We start from the raw sequence: 28000 nt of genomic DNA, 5'->3' as shown, positions 1-28000 counted from the left end.
TATTTTATTCAAATATTGTCTAATTGTGTCTTATTTACTATTAAAGCGGTAGTTCACCCAAAAATGAAAATTTGGTGTTTATCTGCTTACCCCCAGGGCATCCAAGATGTAGGTGACTTTGTTTCTTCAGTAGAACACAAACCAAGATCTTTAACTCAAACCGTTGAGGTCTATCACTCTTATAATGTAAGTGGATGGGAAACACAGCTAAAACATACAATAAAATAAACAAAAAAACATACACAAACAAAACCAAAATAAACCCTGCGGTTCGTGATGATACATTCATGTGTAAAGATAGAAAACAATCGGTCTGTGCAAGAAACTAAACAGTATTTATATTGTTTTTTTTTACCTCTGATTCATGCAATGTCCGAACAGTTAGAACTTTCCTGAGCGCATCCTCCTATGCGCGTTCTCAGCAGCAGGCGCGTGATGCATCTACTTCTTCTTGCTTTATGGCGGATCGCAGACTTATAAGTGCATTACCACCACTTATCTCTCAAATGGACCATTGACACTCTATCTACAATCTCAATTAGGAGTGTTGAGTTTGAGTTAAAAATCTTGGTTTGTGTTCTGCTGAAGAAACAAAGTCACCTACATCTTGGATGACCTGGGGGTAATCAGTTAAACATAAAATTTTTGGGTGAACTATCCCTTTAAGCTTTTTCAAACTTGCTTAAACTTGCTTAAAATACCATCTTAAATAATATTTCTGACAAAAAAATATTTTGTATTAAAATAAAGACAAATTTAATTAGCCTGTTCTACTTACGTTTGTATGTGAAGTCTAAAACAATCACAACTTTGCTTTAAAATGCATCGCAAGATCTCCTAACTCAAGATCGCATGATCACAAACGGAAATCACTTCCATGAAGTGACCATTGCATGTTCCCTTCGCTAACAGACTTCTGGAAGGGCCCTTCCTGAAGGGATTCAGTTGTTTACTTTCGTTTGGAACGTCCCTACAAATGGCATCCCCTTCCCGAAGTGACCTACAAGGGCGCAAAAAAGCCATTTGGAATTTGCCCACAGTATGTTTAGGGGCTTAACATTTCCATCACACGCTTGAGGCATTCGGCCAATCACAACGCACTGGATAGCTGGCCAATTAGAGCACACCTCGCTTTTTCAGACTGGTGAGCTTTGTAAAAATCTACACGTTTCAGAAAGGCGGGCAAAGAGGAGAAACAATAATGTACATTATATGGAAAATAATGTGTTTTTTGGACCTTAAACCGCATAAACACATTGCATTACACCAAATACACAAAATAATGTTCTTTTTAGCAACGTCATATGAATAAGGGATGTTCAAAAGTACAGTAACATATTACACCATCAAAGTAGTCTTGTTTGATGACGATGCAAAATAAACAAGAACAAATGTAGAATGACACAACAAATAATGTTATTATACACCTATTCAAAATGATTTTCATTGCTAAAGTACATTCTTACCTGGATCAGTGAATTAGATTTGGCACATAGGGTGGATTAGTGTAATGTGGGACAATGACTAATATGGGACACCTGAGCTTCAGTGCATTTATCTCTTCTTTTACAACATTAAAGTGAACATGATTGGTGTTGAATTCAAGCAGGGGTGTCAAGTTATTGATATCACTTGACTTACTGGAAATTATGTCAGAAATGTGGCCAAGAAAATCAACAAATAGGAATTACCTCTTGTAAAGTTCACTGAAATGACAATGACATAGGATTTAGACTAAATTAATGTTAAGGATGATGTTTCAAAAGTGGCACAGCATGTTTTGACTAACGTCGAACAGTTAAGAATGTGCATTAAGAAGGTTAAATGCCATACATGTAATTGCTTATAATGCAGCAATATTATTTGTTTTAAGATCCAGATTCACAATTTAGCGACTAGAGGACAATGGGATCCTGGGCCATGATGAGTCCATGACTGGCCAGGACTGCTTATTTCTGTTATGAAGTGTTTTACTATTTGATTAACACAAGCTTTTGAAAAAAAAAAGTAATTCGATATTATTAGTTTATAGAAGTTTAATAACAGTTTTAAAGGCATTCCATGTTCCAAATTTTACATCTTTTCAAAAATCTTAAGTTCAATATAATTTTTTTTACTTCCTTACATGGTTATTATTATTGTTGTAAATAATAAAATAATTAAATATTTTAAATAATATAAGATTTATGTTATAAAATTGTATTTAACATTCCATAAATGAACATATAGGCTACAATTTATTTTTTTTGAATTATGAAGACAACAAACACACTGTAGGCCTACTAAATTAATTAAGCAAACATGGGTATGCACATTTAACGAGGAGTGTTAATTGTGAAGTTTACTTTGTAGAAAAAAAAAAGACTGTTTATAAGCCAAAACTTAGTGTCCCAGATTTGAGCATGAGCTGTCAAACATTAGAAAATCCACAAATTCTTAAACGATTTGGCACAAGGAGCACTAATATATGTGCCATTTCCCCTTTAATTACAATATCTGAAAAAAATCTTCTGATTTAGATAGGGAACATCTTGGGGATTTCATAATGATATAACATTTTGATGTATCATTTTGGCTTCATATGGAAATATGATGCACAAGTCAAAATGGCTAAAAGTGTCCCACATTACCCCAAGTCATTTTCCTGGCAGATTTATCACAACAAATTCTTATTAAAGGGTTAGTCCAGCCAAAAAAAAAAAAAAAAAAAACCTAAATCAAAAAATCATGTATTTTAACTCACCTTCACACCATTCAAAATCTATATAGACTTGTTCGGCATTGCTGGGAACACCCAGAAAAACGTCATAACCATTTATGCTGTGAGGGAAACCATTGGGATTAATGCGTAGAGACCTTGTTAGGCGCTTGATCTTTACTTTTTTGTGATTATTTCGATTGATTTTTGCTTGGCGCAATGCCGAAAAGTTGCTGTGTGGCATTCTGTACCTATAATAAGTTATAATAAAGTATAATAAGTACCTAAAAAAAACTTGATCTGACGATGTATATGACTGATAGCCTGCAATGATCTGTCGTTAGTCCCGTCCCCCTGCACCGCATCCCAGTTCTGATGGGACTTAGAATAACCCTGCTTTGCATCACAATCAAATAATCTCACTCCCTGATATTTAGTGATGACATAATCTATTAAAACATTTATTGCATATTATACACAATCCCTGACGAAAATTACCAATGGTATTACTATAGTAAAAGTATAGTAGGCTAACCTTTTTTGTTGTTGTTGTTTTTATTACCAGTTGTAGCCGATAACCACAGTTTTGCTACAAATACCATGGTTAAACTATGGTTAGTGTAGCAAAAGTTGTTTTTACCATGGTTTAACTATAGCAACCAATAATCATGTTTTTTTAGTATTTTATATACATATTTTCATGTTGTTATCTTTATTTTATGGCATGTATTTGTGAAAATGATTAGGCAGCACACACCACATAGAATAACGCTGCGCATTTCAAGGCACTTCAGTGGACCAAATATTACCTGTTTTGTCAATGTTAAAAATCTTTTGAATATATCAATAAAAAAAGTACGACAGGCTTTTCCTCAAGTCTTTATCACTTTATTAAAATTAAGCAAAACAAAATGACAAATGTTTACTTTCACAAGACGTCTCATATAGGTTTGTAGTAGCCTAAGCTGTCTCTTGCTCAATTAGGTAACAAAAAAGTTGGGAAACGACACCTCTGGCCATTCCATTGGGTCGTTTGTCCACTCACAGATACCATACGGACAGTCCGACCCAACACGGCTCAGTTTTTATGCGTATGTTGGTCTGTCGAGCGGCAGAAATAATTTTATGTAACACCATACTTTTCAAATGAGGGGGAAAGGACTGTTTTCCCCCACACCGACTCCGCCCACACAGCTATGACGCGACACCGATCAAGTCTATGACTTACTTTCTTTTACAGAACACAAAAGAAGAACAATGAGGTCCAAACAACTTTCATGAGCAGACATAAACACAGAAGACAAAGCAGTACTGGTTTGGAATGGCGGTTGAGTAAATGGCAGAATTTTTAATTTTTTAGGTGACTATCCCTTTAAATCAAATTAGTGACAAAACAGAGACAGATGTGTCCAAAAAACTAAACCATGTGAAATTATATTAGCTATAAAATATGAACACCACAATAATCCTCAATGATCTCTTTGATGGATCTTTTGTCCCTTCGGACCAGGGCCGTTCTTTAAAGTGATACTCCACCCCGAAATGAAAAATTTGTCATTAATCACTTACCCCCATGTCGTTCCAAACCCGTAAGAGCTTGTTCGTCTTCGGAACACAATTTAAGATATTTAGGCAGCTTACGCTCTTCTGTGTCAGCCGCACCACATGGATACGTTTTCTACGTACATTGGCATTTTGATTTGAATGAAAACAGTGTATCTGTGTGGCACGGCTGACACAGAAGAGCATAAGCTGCCTGCGTTCAGCTCATATTCTCCAAAATGGCACTACTGTGATGTGTAGAGACACAGAGGAGACATATTGTTGAATAAAGTCATTATTTTGGTTTTATTCGCGTACAAAGGGTATTCTCGTCGCTTCATAACGTCATGGTTGAATGACTGATGGCAGATGGACTATTCTGACGATGCTTTTCATACTCTTCTGGACCTTGACAGTGTAATTTATTTGGCAGTCTATGGGACAGTCACAGGCCTCCCGGTTTTCATCCAAAATATCTTAAATTCTGTTCCGAAGACAAACGAAGCTTTTATGGGTTTGCAACGACATGGGGGAATGTGATTAATGACAAAATTTTGGGGTGGAGTATCCCTTTAATGTTAAGTCTCTGGATGTTTCACTTTGTGGGGTTTTGACAGAGGCTGCAGTCAGCCCTCTGGTCCGCCTGATGCTCCAGTTGAATGGTTACTGAATGGAAACTGTATGTTGTGAAACAGGCCTTGGTTATTTCTCTCAACACCACCCGTGGCTCTACGGTATCTTCTGAGGAATTAAAAATGAACAGATGGTTATGAACTATATGTCAAGGGTGAATATTTCAGAAATATGTTTTTGCTACAGGCTATAAAGTATGCTAATAAATGACACAAAGATTCTATATGGAGTTAAAAGTGTTACCTATAGCCACATGAACGGAGAGCAAAGCCTGGTTCATTGTCAGGGCCCAGATGTGAAGGTTGTGCACAGCTTTGACACCTTTGATTCCGAGCAGTCGTTCTCTCATCTCATTATAGTTCACACCAGCCGGTGTACCTGTGGAGGAGAAATTAAAATCCTCATTTTCCAAGGAATGTTTTAATGAGAATAAGAAATTCAGAGGACATGAAAAATATAACCTTCCATAGAATGCCTAGTGGCCAATAAAACAGCTAATATTTATTTATAGATACTTACATTTAAGATTTTCCTTCCATTAATTTACCAGTCAAAAGTCAAAGACAGACCTACTTAGTCATTATTATTCTATATTTAAGAATAATAGGTAACTCATCAAAACTATGAAATAGCACATTGGAGGTATGCCAAATTTGTGTAAACAGAAATGTAAAAATTAATCAAAATTATATGACGGTCATTATAAGTAAGTCCCTGAATTCACTCAACCGTTTTGTTCAAAGACACTGATTCACTCAGGAACAAAAACAATGATGTCATTATTAGTGAGTCAGTCATTCACTTAACCGATTCGCTCAAAAACACAGGAACAAAACACCATTATTGTAGATGCACAGAAATAACAGATTCTCTTTCAGCTTCGTTTAGGACTATTTTCATTGGCAGAACTAAAATAGACAAAGTACTGTAACTTATACAACAAACAATATTAGCCACCACTCTTTGCCTAAATTATAATTTCTGAAGCATAACTCAGCAAAAATCACAAGTAAGACTTTTTTACCTTCCATTAGGACGATGACTATGTCCCTCAAGATAGTGAATGTGGTTAACAGGACAAATATAGAAAACAGGAAGGTGCAGATGGGATCTGCAATTTTATATTCAGGCTATAAAAAGAAAAGAATTCAGTTCATTAGAATTATGCCATCAAATTGCATCTATACTTATCATTATCTGCTACACTATCACAATAAAATGCATTCACACAACACCAATATTCTCTCTTAACTGCCTATTTTCTGCTCTATGTCTATATGACAAACAGATAGCCACTGTTCATTGTTACTTTTATTGTTAAATAGTGCTGGTTCATCCGTTAGGACTCACCGATGCTAATAACCTCTGATCTTTTACCTTAAAAAAGATGATGAGCGCGCTGACGAGCACACTGACACTCTGTAGAAGGTCTCCAATCACATGGACGAATGCTGCCCTGACGCTAGCATTAGCTTGTTGTCTTTTACCAGATCCATTCTCCTCTGTGTCACAATGGTTAGCGTTAGAATCCCTGTGGCCGTTTTCCTTCCCATGGTCGTGACTATGGTCTTTTTCCTTCCCATGGTCGTGACTGTGGCCTTTTTCCTTCCCATGGTCGTGACTGTGGCCGCCGCTCAGACCACCGTGACTATGGCCATGACCTGACTGATGCAGAGTGAAGGCCATTCTGCACAGAGAAGAACAAATAGAAGGTCAATTTAAGCCTTTTTCACAGCAAAAAACTACTTTGTCCATATGAGGCTATTAATAGCGTGCGGATATACTCCGTAATAGAACTGCATTGCAGACTGAGGTTTTTGTCTTACATGATGTTGGCCAGTACAGCACAGCCAGAGGTGATCAGCATGATTGTGCCGTCAATTGTGAAGTCATTATGAATGAGCCGTTCCACTGCTAGATACACCAGCACACCAGTCACCAGCCAAATGGTGAAAACAGACAGCAGAGCACCCAAGATTTCTGAAAACACCCAATAGTAGATGAAATTATACTTGTAGTTCATATAGTTCACTATCATACATAAGGAATATTTAAGAGGTATTATAAATACATTACTGTTCAAAAGTTTGGGGTCCATAAGATTTTTTAATGTTTCTGAAAGAGGTCTCTTATGCTGGCCAAAAATGCAGAACAATTTTTTATTATTTTGAAATGTTATTAAAATTGAAAATAACTATTTAGCGTTAATTAATTCCTGTGATTTCAAAGCTGAATTTTCATCAGCCATTACTCCAGTTTTCAGTGTCACATGATCCTTCAGGAATGATTCTAATATGTTGATTTGGTGCTACCATTTCTTATTATTATCAAGGTTAAAAACAGTTGCGCTGCATAATATTTTTGTGGAAACCATGATACATTATTTGTTAGGGATTTTTTAAAGAATAGAAGTTTAAAAGAACAGTTTATTTGAAATAGAAAGGTTTCACTGTCACCTTTGATCAATGTTTTGTTGCTAAATAAAAGTATTAAGTACTGATCCCAAACTTTCTTTATTGTATGTATAGATACATATACTGTATATATAGTGTACTTTTTTAAGTAGCAGACACCCAGGAATTTTGAGCCACATGACAACAATTTACTGTTCTACAATTCCAGTGATTCACCTGCTCGATGCCAGCCGTAACTGAGAGTGCATGTAGCAGGTCTGGACGACAGCCACAGCGAGCACAAACTGATGATGAAGCTGGTGAGGTCCACAAGCAGGTGGGCGGCATCTGTCATTACAGCCAGACTTCCAGCAAAATACCCACCTGTACACAGACCAGACAGCAGCACATATTCACCAACAATCCTTTGTGTGTGCAAAAACACGTATAGCAGCCAATTTGCAGCCAATCAGCAGTAAGGGTCACACACCTATGATCTCGCCCACGATGAAGACCAGACACACTGCTGAAACAACGTACAGGCGTTTCTTGGCCAGCTTTTTTTCCCGCTCTCGGTCCTCCAGGGCATTGTTATTATCGTGACAGTGCTTACCATCTTTCATCTCATCTGAGGACATTCTGAAACAGTAAAGAACATTAACATAATTAAATGAAGATCTATTATAAATTTCTTCAAGGAGTCATAGTTTTGAATAAGAAACAGCAGATCTAGCTATCTAAGTAGTTGCATGCATGATAATTCACCTGCAGCCTACAATGATTTCGCGAAGAATGGAGCTGCGCTGTAGTGTTTGATAGTATTTTGGGTGCTGTTATATCGCTACACCATACATTTTGCAGAAAGAGAAAACTGAGAAGGTTTTGAGGTTAATGTGTTACAAATAAATCAAGCATAAAGCTTGAGAAATTATTTTGACCTGGTGAAATGTAAATGACACTGGGCACGAAACTATATTAGTTTCTTTTTTTTTTTTTATCCATCTAACCGGACCATAGAACGGGACACTCAAAGCCGGGTATCCGGGAAATAAGTCAGTAAATTCGAGTACAATCACAGGCGTCTCTTATCCCGTGCGAATGCACCACGCGAAGTTCAGATGTGGGGGGCAATTTCAAAATCACACAAGGTTCCCAGATAATACTAATCCCGTGCTAATAGGGCTTTTTAAGGGAGTATTTCTGGTAATACCAGACTTATGTGTCAGAAATATTCCCTGGAGCCCAAGCAAATAGGCTTAAACATTTCAACATTAAACAGTTTCACTTAAATATTGATCATTTACACAGTGACAAGAAACTTACAGGAGCAGAAGATACCCAAAAGTAGCCTTTTATTTCAGGTGAGGTATCGGTAAAATAAATTTAGTCTAATCTCGGTTTGTTCTATGTGGATACTGTCTCACTGACTGAGAAATAGCTCCAAATGATTCAGTTAGAAAAGAGCTGTCTGCACGAATCGAACCGAACCGAATCCCAAATCGATTCAGACCGTTTTTCAAACCCAATTCACTGAAAAGAACCGACTCAGGCACCACAGCTGCTCTGAACGACCCACACTAATATAACGTTAATCCTGTTTTCATTTCTAACCCAGATTGGGGAGCAGTGCAAAATTTGAAATCCTTTTGAAATCCCACACAATGCTAATTAATTAAAAGAAGAAAAAGTAAATAAAACAAAAAGTTTCACTGTGCCATTACGTAGGCTAGGCTATAGCTTATAAAACACTAATTCCAGTTTTAAAAAATCTCAACATTTTGTTAAAATAATAATTTACAATACTAATAAATTAAGAGTAATAAAGAAAGCAACCCATTTACCTTTCAGACGTGATGGTGTATATTTGTGCGCTGTTGTCCGTTACCAAAGGGAACTTCTCCGGATTATTTTCAGGGGCGGTCTTTGGGGGGGGGGGGGGGGGGGGGGGTGCTTTGCCCCCTGTCAAAAATTGCAAAAAGCTTGGCCCCCCTTTTGCCCCCCTAAATTTGGAATCATATGACAGTAAACAGTTTTGGGTGAAATGCGCAGTTTGTCCGGTAAACTACATATATTAAAAAAAGAAAAGCTGCTAACTTCAAATCTGCGTTCGCTGGCTGGCACAGAGCCAGACACACACGTTTTTAAAGTGCTACCCATTATAACCAATCACATACGATTCTGTTGAGTTTATGAACGCAAGGACCAATCAGAGGCGTTTAGATGAGTCAACGCTGAAACACGCTGTTTCGTCACCGCACGTGCTGGCTGACTGAATTGTCTTGACTAATTCTCTCATCAGAAAGTAGTGATGAAGTGAAGATGTACGAATTTAAGTAAAATATTAATTTCAAAGTGTAAACAGCTTTAGAGATTATTATGACAGTCTTTGAGAGTGCTTGAACTCGCTGGACTGAGGTGTAAATGTTCATTGATAATGTAAACGTTCCTTGCTCTCTCTTTGTACAATGAAAGTGTTATAGGCTAATTAGAAACTTACAATATTTTTATTAAATTCACATTAAATATAATGTTAGTCGTATTTAAAGTATTTTATGGTATGACACCCATATCTGGTACTTAAGTAAAAAGACGGGCTTTTATGCAAAGTTAATAGATTACAGTAACCGCCTCTGATTATTTTTTGACCATGGTTTTATTTAATCTGATTTAACTCCTTATCAACCGTTTAAAATATGGTTTATACCTATTGAAAATGCTAAAATGACGATAATATTAAATACGGGCGTTAAATTCGTCTTGTCAGTGCTAGCAGCATCCCCAGGAGGTAAAGTGTTGATAGATGAGGCTGAGTGCAAAAGCGCTGTTTTTGTAGCTTTGTGACTGCGAACCGTGTGCAAACAGTTCCTGATCAAACTATGATGTGTTTTTCTTCTACAAATCATGACAATGCTATTTTTTAGGATTACTCCATCTGGGGACATAATAAAGGACAGTAACTCGACCATTTACAAGAATGAAGTGACGCTACATAGCTGCTGTGGTAAACGTTGAAATTGCAATTTGTAACTTTAAGATGTGATTATATATCAAAAGAGTACATGTATCACACATAACTATTTTAACCCGTATTGTTATATTAAACGGGGAGGTGTAAGTCTTAATATTTGGTGATCAGTGAAAAAAAGAGAAGCGGATTTATCTGAAGCCTTGTGACTGCGAACCGTGTGCAAACTCCAGACTGTTGATTGACAGTGAAAGAAAACTGACCTTTTCCAGAGACAAGCAGTTAACACATCCTTGAACACATTCAGTAAGTTGATTAGGTTTAAATGGTTGAATCACTTCAATGGTACATTGTATTTCCCCAAACAAGTCACAATAAGGCTATTGAAATTATAACAATTTGATACCAATCCCGAATCCTAATGGATATTTCCTCAGATAATTCACATCATATGATAAAAAAATTTTTTTAATACATAATTCTCAATAGGACTTACCCTCCAAATAGTCCCTGTAAAACAAGGAATTTTACGAAAATTGTCTCTTAGGAAACTTGTCCAGTAGCAAGACACAATTCCAAATGCAGCTCCAATTATTCCAAATAGAACATCAGACATTTAACAAACATAGTGAGAACAAAGATTAAAATCTGTTAACAGTTTTGGCAAACATAAATGCTATTTTCACTTTATTTACAAACATAGAATATAAGTAAACAGACTTTATTCTTTGCCTTTAGCTTTATTTGGCTCAGACCAACACATTACAAAGACTGATGTTAAAAGCACACTTGCAACAAAATAAGTTAAAAGTTGTGGTTTCACAGACAATGAACGGCCCCTTCAGATCCCACAAAGGAAACGGTTGTAGTTTGATTCTTTTCATCACAGATGACCAATGAGAGAGAGAGACCATACAGAAAAACACACAAACGCTAATGCTTCAACCAACAAACCCATAGGGACAATGAACAATTTTGCCATCTTTACCAAAGCACTGTCTCTACATGAAAAGGGGGACAAGATGACAGCTAACATATTTGAATTTGTTTGATCAATAGTGCAAACGACAATTGACCCTTTGTGTCACAGGGTCTAGTTGGTGTGCCCTTTAAAGCCACCAGAGGGCACACTTTGTAGTTTTGTTTTGTTTCTCTGGACTTTAGTTCCCATCACCCTTTGCTCTGACAATCATGACTCATTTACCTTGTTAACATATATCCATATAAGCCCTGTTTTCTTTGTCCTTAGTTGCTGGTTGATTGTATTTTCTGTTTTGTGTTTTCTGATGCCCTGATTTGGATTATTCTTTGTTTTTCGGATGTTTTACAATAAATGCTGCACTTGGATCTGCTTGTTTTGGAGTGTTCCGTGACATTTTGAGGCATGTGAAATCGTGTTTCACTTCTCAGTCAATTTCATAATTACAATGAAATAAACCTAAAGAGATTGAATCTGAATATTACAAAGAATACTCTACTACTGGAGCAATGTATGCTGGTAAGCACAAACCCAAAAGGGAAAACATCTCTTTGCTCACTGCAAAGCTCTTAGAACTACATAAACTACAGCACTTGTAACCTTAAGTTTGCAAAAGGGCTTTGTTCATATGATTGCCGCACTAAAATACTGCAGCTGATTATAAGATACTGCACTGAAATGAATATTCACTGCAAAAATACAAAAATAACATCACCACAAATCTGGAGATCTGATCAAATGAGTAAGAGAAACCTACCGACTGAAGAACAGATGGGTATTATCAAACCAAACTGCCCTATAATGTCTATTTGTAAAGTAATTTACCATTGCAGATGCTTATTTGTTGAGTAGGAGGTCTGTTTTAACTTAAGGTGGAAGCTTCCAAAACAAAGCAATAAAAAAAGGAAAAATCAGAAGTTCCTCTACTGACTCATCTTGTTATTCAAGAACAACTACTGTCATTTAAATGTCTGCATTGATTCCAATGCACTTGAACTTGGTCCTTTTTTTCCCCAAACATGTCCAGGCTGGGATGTCTAAACTACCTAAATGTCCAGATTTTGGCTTTGTTTTCCTATTAACGTGCCCTTTACAGTCCTCATACATTATATATACCTTTATTTGCACTGCTTTGACAGTTATTAATCCAAACTTCTTGCACACCACAACTGGTCAATTATGCACAATGCCTGCACAATGAAAGCAAGTTAATAGCACACGAAATCCAAAACCCAGACATTTTAGAAATCCCAGCCAGGACATGTCCAGGAAAAAGAGGATGTATTGTCTATACTTGAACAATACTTTTTCATTACAAAGGGGGACGATGAATTCAAGTGATAGTGCTCATCATTGAAACACTCAGGCAGCCATGGACTGCATATTGGATGCATCCACTAGTACAGTGGCCAGGTAGTGTCAACTCCTAGAAAATGAAGCAAGAAAGACTGACAGCCAGAGGACCAGGAGGGTGGTGATGGGGTGAGAGTCCAGCTCAATCAGAGGGGCTGTAAAGATCGCCAGAGGAGGCCAGGCGGACATGGCCACCTGTAATATTAGGAAGCCGAGAGAGGTCTGGGAGACTGCTGAGACGAGACCGCAGCTCCTTCCGTACCTGGGACACCCGGGCCAGTTTGCGCTTGTATTCCTAAAATAAAAACATGCAAACAAGCTAATTAGTGCAAAAAATAGATATGGCAGTATATTAGTAAAATAACAATGTACAATGAAAAAAAAAAATAGAATTAAACATGTAATTGTTCTGTGTGATGATTACATTTTGAGTAAAACATTTTGTAAATGTACTCTAACTTTGATTTTTTTTTTTTTTAATAATTTTTTTTTTAGTGTATAGTTTCCATTGTTTTGTGTTGCTGCAGAAATCCTTAGTTTATATATATATATATATATATATATATATATATATATATATATATATATATATATATATATAATATATATATATATATATATATATATATATATCAAAGATAAGGCTCTTTAAGACCTGCAATGAGTCTAACTCTTTTTGGAATTTATTAAATTGAATAACTATAATTTAGTTCAGATACACAAACTGTTATAACATCACTGTTTCAGTTCTCAGTATCTCACTCAAACATGTATCAACTGTTACCGTTTACAATGAGTACAGATACATTAAAACAATATTGTCCACTGTTATATGAAGCATTTTAACATTTATAAATGTAAAACAGCATAGTCAACATCCTAAAGCTTCTGGAGTCAATACATTTTGCCTCTGTGATTGTGTCAAAGGCTTAAGTTCTTGACATCTGTGTTTACTAACAACTGTTAAACTATTGATATTTAATTGACATCAGTCAAAAAGTTTAGGAATGCTACTCTGTTCCGACATGTAAAATTAAGCACATGAAAGTTTTGAAAGTTACTTTTTAAATCTCTTCCACATGCCTATAAGTCTACTAAACACTAGACTGTTTACTTTTGTAAAGAATTGGAAAAGCGTCTCAGAACTAAAGTTTCAAATCATGATTTAAATTTAAACATTAATTTATGCCAGAATATTTTTAAACTATAATAAATGTGTCAGATAGATGTGTTAGATGCATATTTTATGACTAATTTAACTACAGAAATTACAAGTTTGTACCTTTTTATATGGTTAATATTCGTTCTACTACAATGTAAAGCTATGCATGGCAAATATTTTATACAGAAATGAAATATGAACTAAACTGATGTAATAACAGGATAACCCTAACTATTTTTTAATCCTTAAAGGGTTAGTTCACCAAAAATGAAAATCAGGCTGTTTTACACTCATCCCCGAGGCATCCTAGGTGTATACAACTTTCTTCTTTCAGAAGAATCCAGTCGGAGTTATATTAAAAATTGTCTTTAATCTTTCAAGCGGTTTCATTTCAGTCAGCGGGTGTTGCATTGCTTCAGTCCAAAAGATCTGAAATAAAAAGTGCCCATCCATAAAACAAAGTGTCTCACACGGCTCCAGGTAGCGACTCAATGCGTTTTTATAAGAAATATATCCATATTCAAAATGTAATCACTTTAATCTAGCTTGCGCCATCAACTGTACACAGAGGCAGTTTCGGAATGAGGTCAGCATTGCGCATGCCTCAGTAAGTCTCGTGAAAACTAACGTTTGTTCACAGGATCAAAGGAAGCAAAGTTTCCTTACTTTAGCAATGGAAAACCAGTCTCCTCATTGGCTTATATTAAAATCCTCCGACATTGTTCTTTACAAATCCTCGTTTTGTACTTCTAATTAGTGACCATTGTTTTGCTTTGATCTCCCCTGCATTTCCGCGTGTGTCACTTCTGAGTGGCGCATGCGCAAAGCTGTCCTCATACGTAATTCCCCTGGAACTGCTTCTGTTTACAACAGTGAGCGCAAGCTAGATTCAGGTGATTATTATGTTTTGAATATGGATATTTTTCTTACAAAAATGCATCGATCTGCTACAGGAGGCCTTTGTTAACCCCCCGGAGCTGTGTGGGACACTTTTTTTTTTATGGAAGGGCGCTTTTTATTTCACGTCTTTTGGACTGAAGGAATGCAATACCTGCTGACTGAAATGACAGAGCTTGAAAGATCAAAGACAATTTTTAATATAACTCTGACTGGATTCGTCTGAAAGAAGAAAGTCATATACACCTAGGATGCCTCGGGGTTGAGTAAAACGCAACCCAATTATTCTTTTTGGGTGAACTAACCCTTTAAGAGTTTGCAATCAGACTTTAGGGGTTCAAATAAAAACTTAATTAAAACCAATATATAAATGCAGGAACTATGCTTATAAATACTATGCTTATAGATGATGAACTGTGTTTAAAACATTTAATTTAAATAAACATTCTACACTTTTGGCATTATAAACTAATAATGAACAACTTTTTACCAGCATTTGTTTATCATTATTTGTAAACATACTATTGTTAATTAGTTAATACATTTTGAAATAAGTCTTAATATTAACCAAGAATAATAGACGTTGAAAAGGTGTTCATTGTTTAAATCATGTTAACTACAGTAGAGCTCATTTTAAGGCATATACGTTTTAGTAAAGTGTTAGATAATACATTTCAGCCAATTTCTTAAGTTATTTCACTCAATAAGTACGTATTTGTGAAAGCCAGTGCATAAGCAAAAAAGATGCACACTCAAAAAAATTGGTGTTTTTTTCTTTTATTTTTATTTATTCTGTAAAGGCGACATCAGATGGAACACAGGAACCTGCTCACAACCTGTTGGCAAAGGCTGGAAAATGAAGCAGTTAATGTGAATATAACTTCAAACTTGGTGTTTACAATCACCAGACCAGTAATGCATGTCTCATGCATAGGAATAAAGAGATAGCTAGACTGCATTTGCTGAAATTACTTGATATTACAGCTTCACTGCCTTCTATGAACAGAACAAACCCAAATATGGAGCAACCACATGCAGCTATAATCACACAAAGAAAGAAGAGGAGAAAGAAACTGACATGAGACAGCAACTGAGGATAAAAAAACAAAAGGAAAGAAACTGTGAAGTCAGTAAGTTTACCCACTTCTAGTTTCTGCTCGTTCTGGGCCAGGCCATCTTTCTGACTCTGCAAAAAGACGGCAAGAGTGCGTGTGAGTTGCCGCCGATCATCAATCTCTGCTGCCAGCCGCCCACTGTAGTCAGCTAGAAGCATGCAGGCCTCTTCCACCAACCGAGAAAGACGCCCCCCTGACTCTTTATCTGAAAAAACACAATCGGACAGACGTAGACAGTCAGAATGGTTAACTACATATGATCTTTTTAGTGTTCTGTTCCAATCGAGTGATTACAATCTGTGCTCTAGATGTGCTGACACCACAAATTCTCAATTAAAAATTAGATTATTTAATTCTGTTTCTGATGCATTTACTTTGCATGGGTGTTCTCACCTGTAACTTTGTGCAATAGGGAGGTGTCCTGCACCTCTGGGGGTAGACTAGAGATCCTCTGACGGAGAGCTGCATCGCTGGAGGCTGCGTTTTCAAGCTCCTGTAGTGCTCGGATCAGATCAGCAGTCTAAGATATACAAAACAAGTAATGACATGGAAGACTAAACTGACTTGAGGTCAGTTTATAGGTTAATATGCATTATGTAAGGCCGTTCTTTCATACCTGTGGAGGTTCAGTAGGGGAGCTTTGGGAGGTGAAGTCATCATTGTTCACCTTAATCTCCTCATAAGGCCTTTTCTTGGCCTTCTTTTCAACCTCTAAGTCATGAAGAGACATTCTGCATGTTAAACTTCAAAAAAAGCGTTCTTACTCAAAGACTTCACATGACACTTATCAAAACGAATTACTGCGTCTCTCTGAGCGACTATACTGTATTCACAATAACCTTTGAAATCAGTGTGACCTTGTGGTGGTTTACTTACGTAGGACATCAGAGAGTTTGTCCAGTATGTCATTCTCATAGACAGCTCTTTCCTGCCAGATGGACAGAACTCTACCTAACTGTTTCTGACAGCTCTCGTCTCCTCCACTGGACAGGATAGATAAAAACATGGTAAATATAATTTTAGGATAGGAAGAATCATAGCTACACAACTACAAGATGCCGATGGGTTCAAGTTAAGTATATATATATACACACACACATATACACAGGTCCTGGTCATCTAATTAGAATATTATCAAAAAGTTGATTTATTTCACTAATTCCATTCAAAAAGTGAAACTTGTATATCCATTCATTACACACAGACTGATATATTTCAAATGTTTATTTCTTTTAATTTTTATTATAATAACTGACAACTAAGGAAAATCCCAAATTTAGTATCTCAGAAAATTAGAATATTGTGAAAAGATTTAATATTGAAGACACCTGGTGCCACACTCTAATCAGCTAATTAACTCAAAACACCTGCAAAGGCCTTTAAATGGTCTCTCGGTCTAGTTCTGTAGGCTACACAGTCATGGGGAAGACTGCTGAATTGACAGTTGTCCAAAAGACGACCATTGAAACCCTTGCACAAGGAGGGCAAGACACAAAAGGTCATTGCAAAAGAGGCTGGCTGTTCACAGAGCTCTGTGTCCAAGCACATTAATAGAGAGGCGAAGGGAAGGAAAAGATGTGGTAGAAAAAAAGTACAAGCAAGAGGGATAACTGCACACTGGAGAGGATTGTGAATAGGGCTGGGTACCGAGTTCGATACTTTTTATATACCGACCGAATTGCCTCGATACTATCGAGTATTGAAAAATGACGTGTTGTTCGGTTCCAGATTTCGATACCTAAGGAGTTAACTCGTCAACGTCAGTGGTCAAACTAGTACATATGAAATGCACAACACCACACAAAGTCACTCACACACACACGAACTCTACACACACGAGACGCGCGGAACTCTCCGCGCACATACCATAGACTGTATAAAAACTGGCACATACTCATATGAGGCGCGCGCACGCACAAACTCTCCACGCGCATACTTATATGAGACGCGAGCAAGCAAAAAACACATAATACATTGATGTTGTGGAAGTGTATATAAAGTGTGGGAACATTTCTCCAGGCTCGATACCAACAGCGCGCGATGCAGTATTTGCGGTAAAATAATTGCTGCAAAGACCGGTACCACGACAAATATGATGAAGACCTTGACAGTGCACGGAGTAAACATAAGAGCAGAAAGTTGCCCGTCTTCGACTGGTAAATGAAGAGATACCTTGTTGATCACTCTGACAGTGTTTATATTGCAATAAATAATAACTACTGAATGTACACTGCCGTTCAAAAATGTGTTGGTTAGTCAGATTTTTTTTTCAGTAAGGATGCATTAAAGTTATCAAAGGTGACATTAAAACATGTGTAGGCTAATGTTACAAAATATTTTGTTATTAAATAAATGCTGTTCTTTAGAGTTTTTTATTCATCAAAGAATCATGAAAAAATGTATCATAGTTTCCAAAATATTAAGCAGCAAACTGTTTTCATGTGACACTGAAGTAATGATTTTGAAAATTCAGCTTTGACATCACAGGAATAAATTACATTTTGAAATATATTCAAATACGATTTTAAATTGTAATACTATTTCACAATATTACAAGTTTTACTGTATTTTTTATTAAAATAAATTCAGCTTTGGTGAGCATGAGCTCTTTTTAAAACATTTTTTGTTAGTTTGTGCACTGGCTAAGGAGCATGAGTCAAACTGAAAAAATAAAACCAAAGTTTTTCTGAGGTAATGTGTTCTGTAATCTTGTTAAAATGGATTTCATGAAATTGGTAACGAAAAAAGTATCGTTAGGAACTGGCATCGAAAGTGAGGTATCGAAATTGGCACCGGATCAAAAGATTTTGAACAATACCCAGCCCTAATTGTGAAACAAAACCCATTCAAAAATGTGGAGGAGATTCACAAAGAGTGGACTGCAGCTGGAGTCAGTGCTTCAAGAACCACTACACACAGACGTATGCAAGACATGGGTTTCAGCTGTTGCATTCCTTGTGTCAAGCCACTCTTGAACAACAGACAGTGTCAGAAGCGTCTCGCCTGGGCTAAAGACAAAAAGGACTGGACTGCTGCTGAGTGGTCCAAAGCTTTGTTCTCTGATGAAAGTAAATTTTGCATTTCCTTTGGAAATCAGGGTCGCAGAGTCTGGAGGAAGAGAGGAGAGGCACACAATCCACGTTGCTTGAGGTCCAGTGTAAAGTTTCCACAGTCAATGATGGTTTGGGGTGTCATGTCATCTGCTGGTGTTGGTCCACTGTGTTTTCTGAGGTCCAAGGTCAATGCAGCCGTATACCAGGAAGTTTTAGAGCACTTCATGCTTCCAACTGCTGACCAACTTTATGGAGATGCAGATTTCATTTTCCAACAGGACTTGGCACCTGCACACAGTGCCAAAGCTTCCAGTACCTGGTTTAAGGACCATGGTATCCCTGTTCTTAATTGGCCAGCAAACTCGCCTGACCTTAGCCCCATAGAAAATCTATGGGGTATTGTGAATAGGAAGATGCGATATGCCAGACCCAAGAATGCAGAAGAGCTGAAGGCCACTATCAGAGCAACCTGGGCCCTCATAACACATGAGCAGTGCCACAGACTGATCGACTCCATACCACACTGCATTGCTGCAGTAATTCAGGCAAAAGGAGCCCCAACTAAGTATTGAGTGCTGTACATGCTCATACTTTTCATGTTCATACTTTTCATTTGGCCAAGATTTCTAAAAATCCTTTCTTTGTATTGGTCTTAAGTAATATTCAAATTTTCTGAGATACTGAATTTGGGATTTTCCTTAGTTGTCAGTTATAATCATCAAAATTAAAAGAAATAAACATTTGAAATTTATCAGTTTGTGAGTAATGAATGAATATAATATACATGTTTCACTTTTTGAATGAAATTAGTGAAATAAATCAACTTTTTGATGATATTCTAATCATATGACCAGCAACTGTGTGTGTATATTCTGTATATTTTTTTTATATATATAAAGTTATATAAGTTTATAATCTGCTGGGCTTTCGTAGCAGCAACTTCATTTGGATATAATTTATACCTTATGGAGACAATAACATTTCAGTTCTGAAATAACATTTATTCAATTAACAGAAACAACACAATTAGAGTCATAAAAACAGACAGGTGAAAAAATTTGGGCACCCCTATGGAATAATTACATCAATATTTAGTAGAGCCTCCTTTTACTGAAATAACAGCCTGTAGACGCTTCTTAAAGCCACTGATAAGTCCCTGAATTCTGGCTGCAGGTATTTTGGACCATTCTTCCTTGGTAGATTTGGAACAATGCTTTGGATTATTGTCCTGTAACCTCTTGACTGATTCTTTAACATGAACTGAAGGCTCATCTGGCCTTTGCATACCTCAAACGACTCTACTTGTTGGCAGTACACAGAAAAGGCTTTTTCCACATCACCCTTCCATTGAGCTGTGACTTGTGCAAAGTGCGCTGGACTGTGGAGCGATGTACAATGACACCATCAGCAGCAAGATGTTCTTGGAGCTCTTTGGAGGTGGTATGTGGTTTGTCTGTGACCATTCTAACCATTCTTTGCCTTTGCGGTATTTTTTGGGCCTACCACATATTTCCTTCACAAGGACTGTTCCTCTGACCCTCCATTTTCTAACTATATTCCTGACTGTAGAGACAGACCTTAAACCTTTGAGATAACTTTTTGTATCCTTCTCCTAATTGATATTGATAAATCATCCTAGTCATTAGAGAGTTCTTTTGAGGTTCCCATGTTGCTACTTTCCAGTAGAAATACAAAGAGAAGAACAACTAGCTACCTTGAATATCCCTTTTCATGATTTGTTGCACCTGTATTTTTAGTCTAATGTTCATTGAGCCAATCAAATAAATTTTGAGTTGCAATCAATCGGCATTAAGTGACTACAAATGAAAGGGAGGCCAAACTTTTGCACTCTGTATTTTTCACATTTGATTTTATATCATACAACTCAAAACTGCTACACTAAGAATTTTTGTTTGAAAAACAATCACATTATCCATCTTTCTCTAAAAACTGAATGGCATATCACTATGATCTTTTCTTAAAAAGACAGAGCAAATTATGTAGCTTTAGAAGGGTGCCCAAACTTGTGCATAAAACTGTATTTATACATGCAAACACCAATGACTTGTACATATGGATACAGTTATTTTAGACAGTTCCAAAACTGTTGCAACCGAGACTGAAATACAATTTTTACATACATGAATAATGTTTCCATCTTTGTTGCCAAAGTTTTAGAAGTGCCTTTTTCTATTCTATAGAAGGGGATGCCCCAATACTCTTGTCCATATGTACAAGTCATTGGTGTTTGGTGATGAGTTTTTGGCTCAAGGTTTGCATTTAAAGTAGGGGTGCACAATAAATATCAGCCGATAATTAATGCGCATCTCGTCAGTAGAGGTAAATTCCATCAGGTGCGTGATTTCACATAGAGCAGCTGTTACTACACAGAGCCGTTGTTAACTGACAAGCTGCGCAAATCTACGCTGATTATGAACGTGGATTTGCCCAGCTTGTCAGTTAACAACGGCTCTGTGTGAAATCATGCACCTGACGAAATTTACCGCTGATTAGAGAACCGCCTTTACTGACGAGATGCGCATTAATTATCAGCCGATATTTATTGCGCACCCCTAATTTAAACTCACACCAGAGCTGTTCTGTGGAGCCAGAATGATCTCAATAATAATTCACGCAAAAGACACGATGCACACATTCGTAACCCAATTCACATGGATGAGAAATAATTCACATGCACGAAAATATATATATCTATATATATATAGGGATGGGATTTTTATATATTGTTATTTTTATGTTAATTTTGTCAGTAAATCTGGTTCCCTGATTACCGCTAAATCGCCATCACCTGCTTTCAAATGGAGCGGCATTTAATAGGCAGAGCTGTAGATCACTGACAAGCTACGCAATATCGGGTTCATTATCGCAGATGTATCGCCTTCGATAATGAACGCGATATTGCGTAGCTTGTCAGTGATCTACGGGCTCTGTCTATTAAATGCCGCTCCATTTGAAAGCAGGTGATGGCGATTTAGCGGTAATCAGGGAACCAGATTTACTGACTAGATGCGCATGACTATATAGTTAGATATATCGCCCAGCCCTATAGGTGATGGCGATTTAGCGGTAATCAGGGAACCAGATTTACTGACTAGATGCGCATGAATATAAAAACTATTCACGTGCATAAAATAAGAATATATATTCATAAAATATGTTTCACAAATGCAAAACACGATGTACAACTGTGTACCAAATTTTGGAATGCTGGCTGTGAATGTAAATCGCCTTGGTTTTATCTGTGCATTTTTGAGACTTTACTGGCAGCGAACTCCTCCCACGCGGGACACTTGTACTCTTTAGCCAATCAGATTTGAGCCTGTCAGTATACAAATCATAACCTACTGTGGGCGTATGAATCACGTGCCCTGGGCATGGCTACCTGGATGCTGACGTCATCAGCGCGAGACCACCATTCAAGTGAAGTTACAATTCAGCAGAGGTATGTGCAGTTGATTGTTTTATTTCAGTTAACTAGCCAAGTAAAGGTTTATTGTTTTATTTTGCATTTTTAATTAGAAGTAAAATCGGTCATTTAGACATTTGGTAACGTGAACAATGTAAGCCAGTGGCTGCTGTTTAGAGTATTATGATTTAATATTGATCAGTTCTTATGTTTATTTAATAAAGAATCATTATTCACGTGGATACCATACTACATTAAGATATTAGATTCAGAAATGCAGTGTAATGCATAAAATAATGTTTTAACTGATGGGACATGTGGTAAATTATTATAAGATGATGTATAAGTAGCTGCTGAGACACTCGTGACCATTCTATTCCTACTTCATCCAAGTTATGAGGTGATATGAATTTAGAAGTTTCATTCGGAACTGTAACTCTTTCAAAACAGTCATGTCGCAATCCATTCTTTTTGACAGTTTCAACGGCTTTTTAAGTCATGCATTATTACTACACTTTGTTTTGTTTATAACAGGACCCCATAACTTTGTACATGTTCAAGGTGTAAAGCTTTATGCATTGTTAAATGTTCTTGTTATTGTTCTGGTTTTATGTCAGAATTAAAACATTCAAAACAAGTCAGTTGTTACAGTTGCTGTATAAGATTTATTAATTTATTAAAGTTTATTGAAGTTTTCTGAATACTTTGGGAATAAAATGTCCATGAAATGACCTGACCATGATTAATTGCAATGTGCCTGTAACATGAAATATGAATTGATAATTGTGGAGTCCAAATGTAGCACAGTTGAATATATGTGAGAGACATAGGTCTGAGATTGGCTCTATACCCGTTGACGCTGTGCTAGAAGTTCACCAGTATTTAAACCTCAGTTACACTGAATGACTGGTATAGTGTCCCATTTAGAGCCTTTAGCATTCTTTTAAAGTAAATTTTATGGCTGAATGATAATTGTATCAGTGTAAGACATCATGTAAAAAGTCAATTAATCAAATGTTTAAGATCCAGTCTTTCAGGACGTGCCAGGTTTTGGTCTGATATTCAAAGCAGTTAACACCTTGGCATGAGATAAAGTGATAAAATAACTGAATAAAGATTACTGAATAATCTTTGTTGCATTCTTCTTTATGATCAGTCTTTGTCTGACCAGCATAAATTCCAGAACTGTTACCAAGCAAATACAACTGCTGCTTACCAAAATCGTCTTGTCAAGGAAAACAATTAGTGTGCATTAATTGAACACTGCATCCTTTTGCACAAATGGTAAGTACAAACATGCCAAATAGACAAACACGAGTTCTCGTGAGGTCTATTCATAGTTATAAAGCTATGCTGATGAGGACAGGGTCAGTGCTAAGTGGCAGCTAGGCTGGACATTGGCCACCCAGCGTTGCTGAACAAAAACAGGGAAATAAGTTTAATTCCTTTCTTCATTTTGGACAGACATTGTGGCTAACAAAAGACAGCTGGCAACACTATCTGTATTCAAAGCAGCCACTGGCTTACATTGTTCATGTTAGTGAATGTCTAAATAACCGGTTTTACTTCCAAGTTTTAAGTAAACATGCAAAATAAATGATAAACCTTTACTTGGCTAGTTAACTGAAATAAAACGATCAACTGCACATACCTCTGCTGAATTGTAACTTCACTTGAATGGTGGTCTCGCGCTGATGGCATAAGCATCCAGGTAAGCACGGCCAGGGCACGTGATTCATCCGCCCACAGTGGGTTATGATTGGTAGACTGACAGGCTCAAATCTGATTGGCTAAAGAGTACGAGTGTCCCGCGTGGGAGGAGTTCGCTGCCACGAAAGTCTCAAAAATACACACACAAATCCAAGGCGATTCACATTCACAGCCCATGATAGTAGTCAAACCAGTTCATCAAAAGTGTCCCAGTACTTTTGTCAATATTGTGTGTGTGTGTGTGTGTGTGTGTATACTGTATATAATACAATGTACTAAACCCACTAAATAAGAAAATATAACAATAACAATTTACATATGAGCTAAACAGCCCAAATACACTGGTCTAACTCACCCGGACACGTGTTTGAAAGCATCAACAATAACTGGGGAAAAATCTTGTGTAAACTCTGGTCCTTTCCTCTTGCTATTCTGTATGACATCATTTGCAAGATACAGGAAAGTCAGCTTACGGGACAGCTGGGCTGCACAGAGAGAAAGGGGAAAAAACATTTCTTATTCTTTAAATATTTGTGGTCTAAAAGAAAATTTACATCATGTACTTCTTAATTAAACCCATTAAATCATTTCTACCATTAGTTTTGAATGCTGAGAGGAAAATAATCTATTTGAAGTGACTGAACAGCAATTAAAATATGTACTAAGCAACAAAAGCATGTAGGTTTTTGATAGAGAAATGCTTGTTATGGATTCCTCCTAAACACAAAAACCTGTTATGGAAACTACACCTTCACTATCTACACAATGAAATCTCAGGAGAAATTATCTAAAGATAGCATTGTTATTTTATTACCAACACTCAAGCAATGCACCAATTATCCAATCCCACCTGCAAGCAAATGCACAGTATTTAGAAATGAAGGCCATGTAATAACTTTAAAATGATAAACACTCATGAAAACAAACCTAATTCAAAAGCACAACACTGCATTCAAACAGGGGTCTGTACTTGATGATGTTATTCTGAAGCTGTAATTTTATCCCATTAGCCTAAAGGGAGCTCATTCCCAAGCAACTAGTTTAAACCATAAAACCAAGAATGCACGGTTATCACTAAGAGACAGCATAAAATCCTATGAATTAATCTTAGCACTGCTATCCCACAAAGTAATCCCAAGCTCTCATTGTGGTCCTAACCACTAACTAGGTCTAAATAAAAATGACTCAACACTCTAATTAAATCATTAATTTTCATATAGAAAGACGGCGCCATTTCTAAAGGCCAGATCAAAATAACTTAATCTACACTGCGGCTTTATAACTTTTACATTTAGTCATTTTGCAGACGCTTTTTATCCAAAGATACTTTACAATTGGGGAATACACAAAGCGATTCTTCTTAAAGAGGCAAACAGACACAGGAAGTGCTCGTAATACCAAGTTTCAGGCATTTGTTTAAATAAGTACAAGCTAGAAAGGGAATAAATAAATAGAAAGACTTTTTTTTTTTACATTTAGGATGAAGTCAAGTAGCGTCGAAAGAGATTAATTTTCAGCTGTCGCTTGAAAATTGTCAGGGATTCACCATTCCGGATAGGGGTGGGAAGATCATTCCACCAGCCAGGAATGGTGAACACGAATGTTCTGGAAAGTGATTTTGAGCCTCTCTGTGATGGTACCATGAGGAGTTGCTCACTAGACTTCTGGAGGGGATGTAGATTCGTAATAGTGAGGGGAAGTAGGTGGGTGCTGAGCCTGTGGCTGTCAATCGAGTATTACATCTACTCTGACTGAGGCAAACTCAAGTCAGCTAAACTGCATTGCTAAGTACTTGCCATGTCATCACTGTGCAACAAGTCAAACACATGACAATTACTAGAGACCAGTTTTCCAAACACAAAAAGAATCATTATACTATAAGCTTGAGCCCTAAGGTCAATTAATTTATTGTACACCTTAACGTGATGTTCACATGCAATCTGCTGGAGATAAATACAAGAGAGCCGATCAAAGAATCTAGACTCCTACAGCACATTAAGTGTCATTATCACAAAGGTGCAACGTCATAAGCTTTCAGTGCCACCAGCGGTTATGCAAAATCAGAGTAAGATAAAAGAGGACTGTGCAGACCTGTGATAATACTAGCAACAGACAGCCTTAAACATTGTTCCTAAAGAATTTCTGTTAAGTATCTCTATATAAATAGATGCAAAAATCTGTGGCAACATAAAACTGAAATAGGCAATGATCAAGCAATGAAATCTAAAGTCACTAACTGGTAAATATTGTTGCATAAAAATGTATTTCTTAAAACAAAAGCAAAAAAAAAAAAAAAAAAAAAAAAACTGAAAATAAGGCTTAATTAAAGGTAGGTAATTGGGTAATTAGGGTGCGCTGTTCAGGGTGTGGTGTTGTCAAGTGATAAATGAGACCAAGTTCTTCAGCAGCGGGCCAAACAAATTTTGCATATCGCTATTCTAGCATCATTTTTGGTCACATTATATTGTCCTTATTATCCATGCATGCATGAAATAGATAGCAGCACATTTGAAACACCTCATCAGAGAAGCGCTAATTAAACAACACTATTTCTGTCAATGATTTTTGCCACCTAAAACTATGAAACTTTTTTTAGCTTAATAAAATAGTTGTATCTAGTTATCTAGTTGATTATAAACTAGTCTTCGGGATTAACTAACAATTTTTTTAAGCACACCCTGTGTTAGATCAGACATGTCTGATCTTATCCCAACACAGACTACATGTGCCAGGCAGGCAAGCAAAGGGGTCTGGGTGCATGTACAATCATTGCATCTTGCCATTTTTACTGGAAATTTCACAAATAAACAATAAAAAATAAATAAAAAATACCTTGGGCTATGGCCTAAACCCCCCAAATATGTCCTAAAACTGAATCTAGTATGGAAACAGATGAGTATATGCTTCAAAATGGCTGCCAGGGTCAGTGGGAGCCTCAACTGTGGAAAATAGATCATAACATATCTAATGTATATATTATATTGAATATTTCTTCTGGGATTCACCAAAATTGTATATGCTGTAGTGAAACTTTAGGTTGAGTTGACTAAACACATGTTGCTGAGTGTCTCAATATCTGCAATTTTCATACAGACTACTAGTATTATTTATTAATAAAGAATAATAATTAAAAAAAAAGGAATTGAAGATTTGTCTCAATAATAACCTGCAAAGTAAGCTGCAGGATATGTAAAGGAATCAAAACTTGTACGTTAACTGCTAAATGAGCTAAACTGCTAGCTTATAAGGGAACCTATGATTAGCTTGTTTGCTACATGTGCGGTTTAATTTAATTTAAAAACGACAAAACATATCATATCCTCGCTTTATAAAGCTATTCTAGGTGTTTGAGTTATAATGTACCTCTCCTTACCTTTCTTCAGCTCGTTATACCAGACTTTGACGATGGTTTTGGAGTGTTTTCTGTGGTGGATGAGCCACAGTGAAAGGGTCTGTACACTCTGCTGGGAGTTACTCAGTTCTGATAATTTCTTCTCCAAAGCAGGCTCCGAGAACACGGACATTTTCAATTACAATTAAGAATTGAGTAGAAAAGGCTCCTTGCCTATACCAGGCACCCGAGGGTCGAGGATATTGAAACTGAAAACTCCTCAAGCTAGCTAAACATTCCCTGACTTACCAAAGAGCGCACAGTGAGCATGCGCAGTCTCACCGCGCATGTGTGAGTCTGTTACAAATCTTAGCGATGACCACACAGACAGCAGTTTAGGGCATGCAGTCCGCTCTGTTTCAAACTGCAGTCATGTATGATAAAATTGAAATTATGGTATACGAGATTAATTGGTTGGATATATAGTTTTACGGGGAATGCAGAGGGGATCAGGCACTAATTTATAATAGTCAGAGACTGTTAGATGAAGACACCAGCACTGCATAATTCAAAAAAAAATAATGCAGAAGAAATATTTTCAACATTGATGATAAACGTTTTTATAAATAAACGTCAGCAGTAATGGCTGCAAAAAATAAAATAAAAAAATAAATCAGCTTTGCGATCACAATATACTTTTTAAAATATATTAAAATTGCTTTTATAAATGTAATATTTCACA

The 28000-nt window shown here is 36.7% G+C and overlaps 1 protein-coding gene across 3 annotated transcripts; it reads right to left on the bottom strand.

Annotated features, from left to right (window-relative positions):
- Positions 1–4732: 4732 nt before the first annotated feature.
- Positions 4733–27646, bottom strand: slc30a8 (solute carrier family 30 member 8). 3 transcript variants are annotated; one of them, XM_042744749.1, is made up of 15 exons: positions 27301–27646; positions 24283–24412; positions 16614–16720; positions 16354–16448; positions 16131–16257; positions 15767–15942; positions 12711–12858; positions 11705–11721; positions 7757–7889; positions 7504–7650; positions 6700–6853; positions 6251–6560; positions 5898–6003; positions 5117–5251; positions 4734–4981 (listed from the first exon to the last, which is right to left on the bottom strand). In XM_042744749.1, the coding sequence occupies exons 1-15, from the start codon at positions 27449–27451 to the stop codon at positions 4836–4838; spliced, it is 2082 nt and encodes a 693-aa protein (XP_042600683.1). In that variant the 5' UTR covers positions 27452–27646; the 3' UTR covers positions 4734–4835. The 3 variants fall into 3 exon arrangements, with proteins under 3 accessions (XP_042600682.1, XP_042600683.1, XP_042600681.1); XM_042744748.1 differs by lacking the exons at positions 11705–11721; positions 12711–12858; positions 15767–15942; ... (3 more) ...; positions 24283–24412; positions 27301–27646 and adding an exon at positions 9108–9224 and having other exon boundaries at positions 4733–4981; positions 7757–7905; XM_042744747.1 differs by lacking the exons at positions 4734–4981; positions 5117–5251; positions 5898–6003; ... (4 more) ...; positions 11705–11721; positions 12711–12858 and adding an exon at positions 15259–15471 and having other exon boundaries at positions 27301–27638.
- Positions 27647–28000: the final 354 nt, after the last annotated feature.

This window comes from Cyprinus carpio, chromosome B19 (genome assembly GCF_018340385.1).
Source record: "Cyprinus carpio isolate SPL01 chromosome B19, ASM1834038v1, whole genome shotgun sequence".
NCBI classification, from domain to species: domain Eukaryota; kingdom Metazoa; phylum Chordata; class Actinopteri; order Cypriniformes; family Cyprinidae; genus Cyprinus; species Cyprinus carpio.
The sequence above is the reverse complement of the archived record's forward strand: the minus strand, read 5'-3'. Positions and strand labels throughout refer to the sequence as shown.